Source organism: Melanotaenia boesemani, chromosome 15, assembly GCF_017639745.1.
Source record: "Melanotaenia boesemani isolate fMelBoe1 chromosome 15, fMelBoe1.pri, whole genome shotgun sequence".
In the NCBI taxonomy this organism is placed as follows: Eukaryota; Metazoa; Chordata; class Actinopteri; order Atheriniformes; family Melanotaeniidae; genus Melanotaenia; species Melanotaenia boesemani.
In genome coordinates, this window is record NC_055696.1 from 30,449,065 (window position 1) to 30,463,505 (window position 14,441).

At 42.7% G+C, this 14,441-nt stretch overlaps 1 protein-coding gene across 3 annotated transcripts; it reads left to right on the plus strand.

Moving 5' to 3' along the window:
* The first annotated feature begins 509 nt into the window (after nucleotides 1-509).
* On the plus strand, nucleotides 510-12,926 carry serpinf2a (serpin peptidase inhibitor, clade F (alpha-2 antiplasmin, pigment epithelium derived factor), member 2a). Of its 3 annotated transcripts, none has more exons than XM_042009161.1 (9): nucleotides 510-594; nucleotides 1,210-1,278; nucleotides 1,360-1,588; nucleotides 2,786-2,929; nucleotides 3,030-3,072; nucleotides 8,611-8,756; nucleotides 8,918-9,060; nucleotides 9,297-9,492; nucleotides 12,016-12,926. In XM_042009161.1, exons 2-9 carry the CDS (start codon nucleotides 1,225-1,227, stop codon nucleotides 12,495-12,497), a joined length of 1,437 nt encoding a protein of 478 aa, XP_041865095.1. In that variant the 5' UTR covers nucleotides 510-594; nucleotides 1,210-1,224; the 3' UTR covers nucleotides 12,498-12,926. The 3 variants fall into 3 exon arrangements, with proteins under 3 accessions (XP_041865095.1, XP_041865096.1, XP_041865097.1); XM_042009162.1 differs by having other exon boundaries at nucleotides 516-534; XM_042009163.1 differs by lacking the exon at nucleotides 510-594 and adding an exon at nucleotides 678-697.
* Nucleotides 12,927-14,441: the final 1,515 nt, after the last annotated feature.

Consider the following 14,441-nt stretch of genomic DNA (forward strand, 5'->3'; position numbering starts at 1 on the left):
TTACTTACTTTTAGTCTGAGATAAACTTCTATTAATTTATTTTTCTGAATTTGTAGTTTAAGTTCTCAAGTATACTTGAGCAGTTTACTTTCTTTGTTATTCAGTTTAGCTTAATTTGTAAGTTCTTTAGCCTGCCAATGATCAAAAACTCATATTCACTAGCATTTTGAGTGCAAAATTATGTAATAAAACTTAAATAATGTACAATGATTGCCTCCATTAACATGTGTAATGTTAGTATTTTATAATTAAAAGACTTTTCTAATTCATGCTTCAATTTTTTATTAGTTCAATGCAAAAAATAAATAACTTACTTTTAATATGAATTATTAATTGGATCAATCCTGGATTTTCACAGGCTAATTTTTATATTGTTTTCATGTTAATTTTACAGAACATTAAGGGAGTCTGGTGGTCTTACACCATTGTGAAAGGACGACAGGGACAACCACAGATGGTCCAGGGTTTATGATTAACCCACTAAAAAGGGGGTGGCAGTTGTTGGGTTCAGGCACTGCGCTGTCCAGCCAGGAGGTTGGTCATATCTGTCTTTACTCTTATTTTACACATCCAGTCTTTTAATCCACAGGCCAGGTGAGTTTGGGTCTTTTATTTCACCAGAACCCTTTGAGTCGGTGACTTGGAAGAGTTTTGGAGCTAGGGTTTTGCAGCAGTACAAAAATATTCAGAGTAACAGGTAAAAAAAAAACATGTTTTAAATTCCAGTAAGTTGGATCAAGGTGTCTGTGCAGGGTATGAAAATAAGCATGAAGTCGAGCTTTAATTGGTGTGATTGGTGGGTTCATGTGGAGTTTGGGGTTTTCTGAGTTGTGTCTCTTCAGTGTTTTGTAATTCAGCCAAAAACAGTTCTGAAACAGTAACCTTTAGTCTCTTGGTAAACACAGCAGCCATATCTCAAACATCCAGGGACTGCATACTGTAACTGAACAGACACAGGTACCGTCAGGTTACAATGAAACGCAATCAGTTCTTCTGTTTTTTCCCCCAGCAACAAAGCTGTACTGTTGCTGGTTGGTTGTTCAGGCTCCAAATATATAGACAAACAGTCCCTGGATGGCCATGATATCTACTGTGAACACTTTTAGTGCCTGAAGGCTTTAACTCTCCAAATCTAGTAGTGGACCAAAGATCGTAATATTAGCTAGTGGTTATTAAATGTGCATGATTTAACATGGTTGATGTTTTTAGGTTGGTGGTTTGGAAATGAAGCTGTTTCTTCTTCTTCTCTTGCTTTGTCTCTGCCACCTGGGACCGACAGTAAGAGAAATCTAGGTAAACTACTTTTTGTTGCACTAAAGGGGGAACAGTTCATCTGATGCTCCATTTTTAAACCTGCAGGACGAGTTCAGTACAGCAGCTTCTGATGTCTCTAGTATATCAGAGGAAGAGAAGGAGAAGGACAGCAGCTGTAGAGGAGCGTTTGGTCCTGAGGAGCACAGGCTGATAGGTGGCGCCATAGAGCGACTGGGTTTACAGCTTCTGGAAAAGCTTCCTATCAGCCCACAGCAGCCAAATGTCATCCTCTCTCCTCTCAGCCTGGCTTTTGCCCTCGCTCATCTCACCTTAGGTTTGTCAGAATCATTTTGTTTTATTATAGAAACGTTCTTTTGTTTTACCGAACTCTCATGCTGATCATTCACACAGTGATGGTAAGATGAGACATCTCCCTCTCCATATGAGATAGGGTCCAGATTCTGCCTTGCAGCATTCCACTGGAAGATTTTCCAGACTAATGTCCCACACATCTGTTTAGACATTCAAGACAGCTCATAATAGTTGACATTTCAGACTGAACCAATTGGGCTGCTGCCAGGGCTCAGAGAAGAATTTGTCCTTTAAGGAAATAGTCAATGAATAATTCCATGCAGTCTAACTTCAACACGGCTTGATTTGACGGTTTTATTTAATACAAGCTTTCAGAAACATTTCCAGTTTCCACCAATGGGTCTAGCTTGGTATGAGATGGGTCACTGCAGATTTTATGTGGTTTTACAGACTAAAACTGAAGGGTACCAGAATATCCAATCAACCCACTTTTTAATTAATTTATTTTGTTTGGGACCCTTTCTTTGGGGTCCCGAGCTGACTGATCTGACTGTAAAGAGTGTAGTATTGCCTTTTTTCCACCAACAGGTCTGACTCAGGATGAGACAGTTTGGTCTAGTAAATCCTGATCTCTGTTGGGATTTCACAGCAACCGTACCCTTACCTGGCAGGCGGGGTATAAACTGTATAGTCACAGATTCGTCAGCTATTTAATAGCTTTAGTCTGACACCCTTGCTAGTTTTTGCTTACCACCCCGTCATTCAATAAGATATACTACAATCTATTGATTGGTCAAAAGAATCATCACTTCCTGTGCGACTCCCCAATAAAATGGAAAACAGGAACAGCTTTGTGCTAATATATATGGTGGAGTTTTTGTTTTTTCAAGCCACATGTCAAGAAGAAAGCACACAAACTGCTGAATCTCCTTTGACTCTGTTTTTGTTCATTATAATTCAAGACAGGCAATGCACCATTAAGGCATCATGCTATTTTGTAGCTGAAGTATCTATCTGTATTGCATTATACCAGCCTACCAGGTAAAGGTTTATTTGGCTGTGGAAAACGTAGCAGATATCAGGAATTTTCAAGTTTTCCTCTCCAAAGGCTGACTGAACCACTGAAAACCAAAATGAGTTCAATTCAGCTTGATGGTAACATTACTCTGTCGTGTTCAGAGGTTGGAAACTTTTCTTTAACATGATCTGATTCCCTCAGGTGCTGGTAACGAGACAGAGAAGCTTCTTCTACGGAGTCTTCATGCCCACAGTCTGCCATGTTATCATCATACACTAGGAAGCCTTGTTCCCCATTTAAGCAACACATCACTGGAGGTGGCAGCACGCATGTACCTGAGACCAGGTTTGAGATGACCAGTGTTCAAGTGATGAGGATTTATAAGCAAAGTGTCATAAATCTGAAATAATCTCACATTTTCTTTCTCTCTGCCTCCTCACCTCAGGGTTTGAAGTGAAGTTGTCGTTTGTCGAGGACTCTCTGGCCAGGTATCACATACACTGAGCCCCAGAACTAGTTTTCTTTGGAGTACTTCTAGATCCATTTGGCCTGAGACTGATGTTTCATCAGTAAAACTAAACACTTATGCTCTAAAACGGTTACAAAAGCAAAATGAACTACAACCCCATTTCAGCAAGAAACTTCCAATTAATGAATTAACTGAAACAAGCATTTTCAGAGAAAGTGATTCATCAACAGACGAGCACGTTTCGCCGGGCAGCACTAAGGTCTCATTTCTAAGTGCTGAATAAACACAACAGCCAATAAAGGGAAAAGCCTATGAGTGCCTCTCTACACATTATTTTATAGACCAGGGTATTCAACTGAAGTTTAAAGAGATCCATATATATATATATATATATATATATATATATATATATATATATATATATATATATATATTACAATATTTTTATTCACAGCCATTATCACTGTTGCTTTGTCAGTTGAAGTTGTGCGTGCATGTCTGGGTAAGGGCATGCCAGTTGGGACGGCCGCGGTACCAAGGAAACAGGGCTGTTGACACTACATCATGAAAGAAATAATAATAAAAAAATAGACTACTCATGCTTCCTGTTCCACATCCGTGGTCTATTACTTTATAGTAGAAAGCTATGAGAAAATCCAGTAGTAGCCTATGTCTGACCTTAATCAGGAGCAGAAAAAGCTCAAATAAACAACCACACTCAAGAAAAAACAACAACAACATAAACAAGCACAAAAACTCACCACTGACGATAATTGCAAGCTACTTCACAGAAAAGCAAGCGCAATGCTACTTATAAAAGGCGGTTTTGGCAACCTTCTACCTTTCTCTGGTGCAGTCATTTGCATCTTTTCCTTTGTTTTATGTAACTGGCTTTCTTTCTCCTACTGTCTTGTTAGCTGCCTCTTAAACTCTTGTCTTTGTAAGCTTTTAGTATAGCAAAGTATGCTGCCAGGAGCCTCACAGACCAGAAGTGTATCACGTAGGATGGTTTAACTTACATTAAACTGGTCCACGTGTTTCCTGACCACTACCATAAAGAATGGAAAAGTTGCAGCAGTTAAAATAAAAGCAACCCGTCAGATTTTATATTTTAGGTCTAGGTCCTTATGGGACAGGTTCTAGGTTCAGATCCGGACCATGGTCTGCTTGTTAGTGACCTCTGTTATAGACACTAGTCAAATTTCTGCATCTCAACTGGAACTTTCTCTGGCCTCAACTGGTTTAGTGTCAGTTTCAGCCTGACTGTACTGGACCAGTGTTGTTTTCGTCAACGATGACGAATTTATTTTGTTGACAAACCTTTTATTTCATGATGATAACGAGACAGTGACTACTTAAAAATGGCTCTCTGATGATGAAAACATGACGCAACGCTTGTGAGATTTCGTTGATGACACGAGATGAGACGAAAATGTTCATGGGCTGATTGTTCGACATTAAAAATGCAGATATTTCTGCTTATTGTGAGCGCAATCTGTCAGTCAGCAATGCTGGTGCACCTTGGCCACGCCCACCAACAGACATGCAGTGCACACAGACAAGTAGTTTATTCATTCATACGTTAACCTTTCCCGTTTTCCTCTTCTGACCATGCTCGGAAGACACGGGGAGATCCTTCTTCTCCAGGGCCTAAGTAGTGTTCGCTTCTGGGTTAACTCCCTACGCTCCTCTCCACACTTGTTAACGGGGTGAAACGCAAGGAAAGGAAGGCAGCTGTTGCGCTGAAAACCCGGCTTTCTTACAAGACCTCGTTCATACTCACTACTTCTTTGCTCTCTTCACTCCTGATGCACGTTTCCCTCCACGTGCACGTTCACTCACGCTCACACTGAGCTGGCTGAACCACACACACAGCAGTTAGACATATCCCATAACACATAGATGAATCATGACGGCAGCATCAACAAAGGGGTTTGGTGGAAGCGATGAAACAATATATGGACATATTTTAACTAAAATCCATCATAATTTCACTGGCAGACCAGTTCAAGTTCAGCATGTGTTTCTTATCCATTGCTCATATTTTGGGCATGTGTATATCCAAGGTGGAGTATGACACGTCAGAAAATTCTCAGAAATAAAGCCACAGTTACCAAAGTAAGGATGTTGTTGCTCTTTGCTTTTGTTGGACTAATCGATTACAGTATTGGCTGTTGGCAGTTAGCACTTTATCTGTGCAATGCAGAACCCTAGATAGATCAGAAAGTATTTGCTGTTGGCTGGGAAACCTTCTAAGTCTAAAACCATTCCTTTTAATTTTGTAATTATTGATGAAAATAACCAAACAACAAGCTCACAATGTGTTGCTATATGTTGAACTTATAGATCTGCTATTTTCTTGTGTGACATATTTGTATGATGAAGTAGGGCATCAATTCGTGAAAAAAGCAGAAATATAGAAATAAAAGGTTTCTGCCCAACAGAAGTTAAGTATAGTACGGCAGCACTGCATCCCTGTTGATGGGAAAGTCTCGGCTAAAGCTAAAGCTATCAGTCTGGTAAAGGATCTGGTTATTATGCAAAACGTTAAGTAAGGTTAACTTGTTTTATGAATTGCAATACTTGTTTTAACCTGTCAAACTTGATTCCACTTTTTAATACGTATTATTGACCTAAATTAATTTTTTAAAAACTAATACTTTTTTTTATTTGACTAAAACTAGATTAAAAACTTTGAGTTTTCATCGACTAAAACTAGACAATAACTATGAAACTTAGACATGACTAAAACATGACTAAAACTGAGATGCCTGCCAAAAACAACACTGTACTAAACTGAACAGTTTCCTCATCATATCATCATAAGTACAATCAGCTTTTTAGAGACAATCTATTGTGCTTTTCCCTATTAGGGGCAGCAAGTACCCCATTAAAAATTATGAATATAGGCCGATTTACACTCTTGAATACAACCAAATGTTACGCGTGTGTTGTCGGACTTGACTTGCAGGCAGTCAAGACCAAAACAAAACAGGCCCCACGACAGAGTTCAGGGGGGCGACCCAGAGGCCAAGCAGACAACAGGGTCAGATCAGGAGGACGACCCGGAGGACGAGCAGACAGCAGGATTTGGTCAGGAGGCCGGCCGGGGGGCCAGACAGACCGGGGCAGAATCTCCGGCGGTAGACCCGGAGGTAAAGAAGACTTGGGCCGGACCTCTGGAGGACGACCTCTGGAGGACGACCGGGAGGATGCACAGTCTTGGACCGGAGCTCTGGAGGACGGGCAGGCTTGGACCGGAGCTCTGGAGGACGGGCAGGCTTGGACCAGAGTTCTGGAGGACGGGCAGGCTGGATCTCTGGAGGCTGAGCAGATGGATTCTCTGCAGGCTGAGCAGACGGATCTCCTGCAGGCTGAGCAGACGGATCTCCTGCAGGCTGAGCAGACGGATCTCCTGCAGGCTGAGCAGACGGATCTCCTGCAGGCTGGATTTCTGGAAGGCATACTGACTGGGACTGACTTTCCAGAGGGCTCTACAGGCACCATAACACGACGAGCCTTGGAACCAGAGAACATAGCAGTAGGAGCGATCTCCTCGGCACCGGGGACCAGAAGAGGAAGAGGAGCGTCTTGACCAGGGACCTCCTCAGGAACAGGGACCAGAAGAGAGAGAGGAGCGTTTTGACCAGGGACCTCCTCAGGAACAGGGACCAGAAGAGAGGCGCCAAGACTGTCGACCCCCTCAGAGACAGGACTCTGAAGAGAGGCGTCTCGACCGGAGACCCCCTCAGGGACAGGAACCAGAAGAGAGGCGTCACCACCGTTGACCCCCTCAGGGACAGGAATCTGAAGAGACGGGCAGGACCTGGAAGCCGGCATGGGGCGCTGAAACACTGGAGCTTGTGGCAAACCCAGAGACGTGGACACCGGAGCTGGTGGCGGCACAGGAGACCAGGAGGATTTCCCCAAACCCTGCCACTTCCTTCTCGAGCACCTTCTCTGTTTAGTTGGCTTTAGAGGAGTGCTCCAATGGACCCCCTCAGAGGCTGCATGAGGGGCGTCAAACGGGTCCCTGTTAATGGCTGCCAGACGAGTACACACAGGGGCATGCCATCTGGACCATCTGGGTGAAGGTGTCCTAAAAACCAATCTGGTTCCCATGAAACACGACTGCTGGAAATAATCCAGGGACTCCAGCTCTGGATCCAACCCACGGAGCCATCCCACCAGTTTACTGGAGGTAATGCTCACGGGAGGGCTCTGCTCCCTGCGCCTGAATGGTCTCCTCCTCCGGGACCTTTTGGGAGGAAACTCGGGGAGCGGAGGATCTAGGTCCACACTGGTCGGAGAGCACTTAGCTGCCTCTCGGCTAAGATACTCAAAAAGGGTAATCCTACCGCCTGCTGGGTCCATGTCTGGTCAGATCCTTCTGTTACTGTTGTTGGAGGTGCGGATCCACTTGCAGGCAGTCAAGGAAGGAGACAGGTCAGTGCAGGTAAATGAGTTTATTAACTCGAACTAAGGAGTAGGAAACACACAGTACAGGTGCATGAACCACGCACAGGATCTGACAAGGCAAAACTGAAAATCATCGGGATTTATAGACAGAGGGAGTAATTAGGTGCAGGTGACATGAATGAGGAATCAAACCAGGTGGAATAATGAGCTAGGAACAGAAACCACATGAGGTAAAACAGGAAAACAAAACTGGACATGACAAAAACCCAGAAACCCAAACCATATTTAGAATCTAATAAACCAAGAAACACACAAAAACCCAGTTACCATAACAGTACACTAACACCGAACCCATAGGGTAGGGGTGTCCTTGAGGGCCCCAGTGTTTAGATATTTTCTGCTACAACATGCTTGATTCAAAATAAAAATTTCTCCTCAACCTTTAGTTTCCAAGTTCTGCCCAAACTTTTTGACCCATCAATCTGAAAAATCCAAAACCTGCAGGACAGAGGCCCTCGAGGACCAAATTTTGACACTGTACACACACATGTGGCATGTGACTACTGCTCGAAAAACTTCCCCCTGACACGGACGACGCTTCTCGTGGAGTATGAATTTACCCAACCAAAACTAACTTTTTCTTTGTTTCAGTTTTGTTTCACATGAAAGAAAACTGAAAGAATACATTTCTGTTTGTCGGCATTTGAGCAGGAAATTGTGTAGGGTTGTAAACAATTTAAACAGATAAAAGCCATTGAGATCATGATCTCTTTCATAAAGTGACCTGGCCAAATATTCTGGCACCTTTTCTAGTTTTTGCCTGTGAAAGCGCAAATTAGATGCATTCCGTCCCATCCTGATGGTGGAAACAGGACTTAGGGAGAAACGGCCTATTTCTGAAATAAAATCTAGTTTAAACCTGAATTTAGATGCCAGGTTTTCAATATGTTGTTTGAATGACAAACAAGAAAACCTCTGTACTATAAACATTTTCTTTTTAAAGTTGTGATTGGCAGTGTGGCCGATAGAGATTCACCCAAAGTAAAAAAAAAAAAAAAAAAAAAAAGTTAGAAAATGACACATTCTTCTCCTCTTTTTGCAGCCAATTTTGTTATCAAACATGCTTTTCCCCTGTCAGGTACAAATCCCGGCCCGTCCCTTTAGTCTCTCTGGAAGAGGTCAACCAGTGGGTGGAGAATGTCACCAATGGCCAGATCTCTAACTTCCTGGAAAGCATTCCACAAGATTTGGTGCTAATGCTTATGAATGCTGTGTACTTCAAAGGTAAACCCAACACCCCATTGGCCGAGCAAAATGTAAAATCAATAAAGGTAGAGCATTCACATATATTCACTCACTTTGTTATCTAGCCCTAAATTAAGATCTGAATCTCAGGGGCTTTTCCTTTTAAAGGGATTCCTTTTGTCTCTTCACTGTGTTGTCAGGTGAATGGAAGACGCGGTTCGACCCCCAGGTGACCTCAAAGGGGATGTTTTACCTGGACAACACAAACTCTGTCTCTGTGGACATGATGAAATCTGCTCAGTACCCTCTACGCCTGATTGATGATCCAGATCTCCAGGCGCAGGTAACACCGACTTCCATGCATACACCCTTTAGGAGCCAGTGAGTTGACTCAGATCCCATTAGGATATTTCAAGAAAAGCTGGAAGATAATGTTTGATGAGGTGCTTTGTTTGACCAAGGTTTCAATAAATACTTTGTCCAGAGCAAACTTTATTCACATTTTCCCACCTTCATTTTGTTGAGTTAGTTCCTTTTAAAGATTCAAACAACATGACAGAAGTCGACTCTCTTGTTCAGGTTGCCAGTTTGGCCTTTAAAGGAAACACCAGCTTCTTAATCGTCCTGCCCAGAGGAAACGTGTCATCAGTACTTCCCAAATTAAACATCTCTGACCTCTACAGACGTCTACCTCAAGAAAAAGCAATGCAGATTAACTTACCCAAGATGAAGCTACAATATCGGCAGGAGCTCGAGGAGGTGCTGACCAGAATGGGTGAGAGCTCTAAGACTGAGGGTCTAGCCTCAGTGTCTTTTGTTAGTCTGAAAGAGGTATAAACATAAAAGGGAGTTAGTTTTAGGCACCATCAACAGAATAAAGTTTGCAGAATAGATTTAGTTTTTATTGCAGAGGCTGACACAAGTAAGGAAGGGACTGGCCAAAGAGAGTTTCCTATATTGACAAAAATAGTCAATTTTGCTCTGGGTATGTAATGATAGTCAGTGAAGAGAAGACTATAGAGTGCAGTTGTATGTTCTGAAAGGATCCGATGGCAGAATGGTAGAGGACATCAAGCTTTTGTAATGAGCCATTAAACGGCGATCTGTATATGACGTCACCAAGGCATCATAATTAAATAAAGTCATAATCAAACACAGAAAGAATGGTTATTTGAACCAGTGTTAGCATAGGGGAGGAAGTGACATTAGACTAAAACCAAAGTCCAATTTCCATTAAAGGGTCCGGGTTGGAATGGAATGGTTTTGTACGCAATCTTTCTCGTTTCCACAGGAAACAACTGAAAAGAGTTCTAGTATATCCGATCCAGGCCATCCATTTTTTTTGCGACCCTTCCGTTGAGGTCCCAATCCTTCCAATCTGACCCTGAAGAGTGGAGCTTGACACACAGCAACCCTCTGACTGGTCAAAAGAATCATCACTTCCTGTGCAACTTTGCAATAAGAACAAAGCAGGAACAGCGCCATCTTTAAATATATAGTGGATTTTTGTTGTTTAAAATCACAGGCCAAGAAAAAAGAAGACAAACTGCTAGATGTCCAAAATTCTCATTTTTTGTTACTGTCAATTTATTCTTTGTTATAATTAAATGAAGGCATTGCGCTGCTGTTAATTGGCTTATAGCTTGCCTACAAGATAAGGGTAAGGTTGGCCCTGGAAATACAATAGAGATAAAGATCTACTGTACCAAACTGCACCAAAACCGTTCCTCACTGATTTGGACATGTTGGTGGAAGCTGGGCTTTGTAGAGCAGGGAGCTCAGAGCCTTTTGGGCCACTGTCCTGCAGGTTTTCCTGCTGCAACACATCAGCCACATATTAAAGGGTCCTTACAAGCCTGGTACAGAACTTAACAACAAACCATTTCATTTGAATCTGGTGGGTTGCAGCAGGAAAACACCTTAAAATCCTTAGGACACAGGTCCTGCTGATGCCCAAGAGGTCTGGAGTTTGATCCCTGCTCTGGAGAAAGCAGGTATTTCTTTTATTTAATCCTGGGATGTAATTTGTCAGTATAGTTTAAAAAAGGCAGACTGTTATCTAGCCAGATTCCCAGATAAATATACTTGAGGTCTAGAGGTGATTAATTGAAGATATAATCTTGAGAGGAATATGTGAAAACTAAGCTGAAGTTGTTGATAATCTATGTCTGGGTAGGAGCCAACACAGTGAAGGACTGTATCATCAGCATAGAGATGGATGGATGAATCCACTACAGAGTTTCTGTTAATGTAGATGGAAAAAAGGGTGGGACCAAGGATTAATTTCTGTGGGATACCTTCAATGATAGGAAAGGGCCGGGAAAGATTTGGTTTCATCCACTGCCCTCTTTCTGTGAAATCATTTGAGAACCAATACAGAGATTTACTATAAACGCAAATACAGCCAAGCATGTCAATGAGCCAATTGTGATTCATGGTTCCAAAATCTTAATAAACAGGGAGCAGATTGAATGACAGAAATAGGAAGATGTTAATGACTAGGATGGGCTGGGGTGGAAATTTTAGAGAGGATGGGTGGGTGGGAATTGGGGGCCATTGTGATCTCTGGGTTGTGTGACCGGGGGCACTGGGATGGGCACCGGGATAGGCACTGTCCTGCGATGGGTGGCTGTCTGGATTGGTCCTGCCCTCCCTGGGTGTCGGGCCGGGCCTTCCCTGGGGTGGTGGATGGCCCTTAGGGTTCTGGGTTCTGTCTCTGGCTTATGCACGGAGGGCCAGTGCCTGTCAGGGCTGGTGGACTGCTGCCCTGGGTACCCAGGGGGGCTGTGTTCCCTGGTTGGGGTGGGATGTCCTCTGACTGTGGCCTTCCTCTGCCTCCTTCTGTCTGGACCTGCAGTGGGCGGTCTCGGTTCTGGTCTCTGTGGTGGCTGCTGGTTGCTCAGGCCTTGGAGCCCTCTCGGTCAGCCTGTCATCCTTGGCGGGGGCACAGTTGCATTTGCATGATCACTCAACACAACTCATCTCTAATGCTTAATACACACACTTACATATACACCTACACATACACACATAAACACATGCAGACACACACCCGCACACATAAACTAGTTGCTGTTATGTTCATTGCTGTTCATGGCTTTTACAGTTTTTTCTCTCACAGGGGCCCCTGTAGGTGTTTGATCCACAAGTTTTAGGTGTTAGAAAGTCTCATGCTAATATTTTGCTAACTAGGTGGTATTTAGGCATCACCAGGTCAGAGCTATTTGTTTTGTTTTGGCAGCACATAAATAATCATTAGTGACCTTTTTCTCCACCTCTGGTTGTCTCTGGCTGTCAGGACTTGGCTCTTTGTTTTCGGGTCCTGACCTGTCTGGGATTTCTGACCAGCCCCTCAGGGTGTCGAGCATCCGCCACGCCAGCACTGTAGAACTCAGCGAGGAAGGCGTAGAAGCATCCGCCACCACTGTTGTGACCACCATGCGCTCCATCTCCCTCTTCTCTGTCAGCTCCCCTTTCCTATTTGCCCTTGTCGATGATGCCTCTCTGGCCCCTCTCTTCATGGGTATTGTCACAAACCCCTCCGCCAACAATGACCCCATGCTCAACGACCATCCCCATGGCAACAGCACCATGAGCGATCAACCTATGGAGGAGACTGCCGGGAAAAGAGACGCAAATGTTGAGAACAGCAGCAGCTTATACAATGAGACAGAGGTAGTAGAGTCCTGTACTGCCTCCGGTGGTGAAAAGGAGCAACTGCAACAGGTCAATGGACAGGAAGTCAGCAGCGGGCAGAAGAAGACACGGGGAGATGAATAACTGTCCACAAAGGACAACTCTGTACCTGTCTGAAATCAGAAATCTTTATGTTAAAGGAACACTACATTAGATTAGAGCTCTGAAGCTAATTGAATATCTTTAAAAACAACCAATTAGCTGAGCTTTTCATGTAAAGATTTAGAAACAAAATCCACAACGTTAACCTTCGTAAGCACTTTTTCTTACCAAGCACATTTCCAGAACTCAGAACGCAGATTCAGACATTCAGTAGAAAATGTGCTGTGATTTTACGGCTCAGTAAAGATTTAACTGATCATTGTTTTTGTTGTTTTTCAGGTTTATTATTTTATTTTCTGTCAAGCAGAGTCACAAATGTGGTAATGTTAAAAAAAAAGTTTAATTGTAAATGTATTTGAAGATCATGTATACAAAATTTGAACTGTTTCATTAAAAATAACTAACAATTTATGCATAATGACTTCATTTTTTGTCTTTGCAGAAGATTTACTGACAATGTTGTCATTTTACCTGATCAACCAAACTGGGTAAAAGTGAAATGTTACGCGTGTAATCTTGTTAAAATAAGTTAATTTTCATATGGATCAACACATGAGACGTTGGTCTGATGACTTCTAAATATGAACAGTGTGATGAGGAGGGCTGTCATTGATTCAGATCCATTAATCCCCTTGTTAGAGAATAAATACTAGATAAATAATAGACCAGATAACAGATAAATAATAGAATAGATAAATAATATAAATATTGAAAAGTTGCTCATGTGCATTTAAAAATTTACAGAGGGTAAAATTAAGTTCACATGTAAAGACTTTAGTGTACATTTCAATAATATTCAATAATGCTTTATTTGTAGCTGTCACAACTGCTCCATTCCCTGTGTCACTCTGCCCAGCCAAACTCCCCAGTAATCACTCTCCTAACCAGCCACACCTGTTCCAGCCAGTCACTCTCCAGACTCCTAACCAGCCACATCTGATTCCCATTCACTTACCCTACAATATCTGCCCCAGCATCACAGTCATTCCTGGTCAGACCTTGACATTCATCTCTGCATGGACTCAGCTCCTCTCCTGTTCTTGCCCCGTGGATCTTCAGCCAGCGCTCCCGCTGCCTGTCTCTGTAAGATGACACTCATTCTCCATTGTGAATAAAGTTATGTTAACCTACCTTTGTCTCTGAGGGGTCCATCCATAACAATAGCCCTTTGCAACACCTCAGGTGACCAATAAAAAAAAAAAGTTTCTACATTTGTATACAAGTTCCAGATACCCTAAATTAAGTATAATGGTGCAAACAACCAAAAAGTGAAGTCACCAAACACAAAACTTTGTAGTTTTTCTGTTAAATTAATATTTTCTAATTCTGTCACCAGAATAGCTCGGTAGGAACCAGGTGAGTCAGCGGCTAAATGATCACTTTTAACCTCACCTTGATCACCTCAAAGCCCTGAGGAAGCATAAAGCATAAATAATAATATTAAGTCATGGCAAATCTCAGCTTCCATAGTTTTCATTTCACCAAATTCTTTAAAAAATTTATTTGTATTAAACACACCCCAGAGTTCAGAACCGGAGTCCAAACCGTAGAAACTGACCAATTTCTTTGGACCCTTGGAACTAGATCCGGCCCAATGTCAAAGTTTTATCTTCATCAAAACAAAAATCACAAAGAAATACAAGAAACAAGAACACTAAAAATTACAAGAACAAAAGCTAGACTAAAAGGGGGTTTCCAGAGATCACCGAGTCCACGGACCTCAGACTCAGAGGAGGAAAGGTCCAGAGAGGTGTCACTATAGCAACGGCTCTGACTATGCAGCACCAGCAGACCCTCGGGAACCTGCTGGGTTCAAATGACTGCAGATGTTCCCTGATGTAAAACAGGGCTGACCTAAGCGGCTGCTTGGGCCCTCCGTGCCTCCAATAGGACCCTGCAAATGTGCTTGAAATGTTATATCATCTT

Bases quoted from the DNA above. Each gene is read 5' to 3' on its own strand.
- serpinf2a (XM_042009161.1), top strand. From the start codon at position 1,225: ATGAAGCTGTTTCTTCTTCTTCTCTTGCTTTGTCTCTGCCACCTGGGA. The intron at 2,930-3,029 runs GTTTGAGATGAC...TCCTCACCTCAG, and splicing joins ACGCATGTACCTGAGACCAG to GGTTTGAAGTGAAGTTGTCG. The intron at 8,757-8,917 runs GTAAACCCAACA...CTGTGTTGTCAG, and splicing joins GAATGCTGTGTACTTCAAAG to GTGAATGGAAGACGCGGTTC.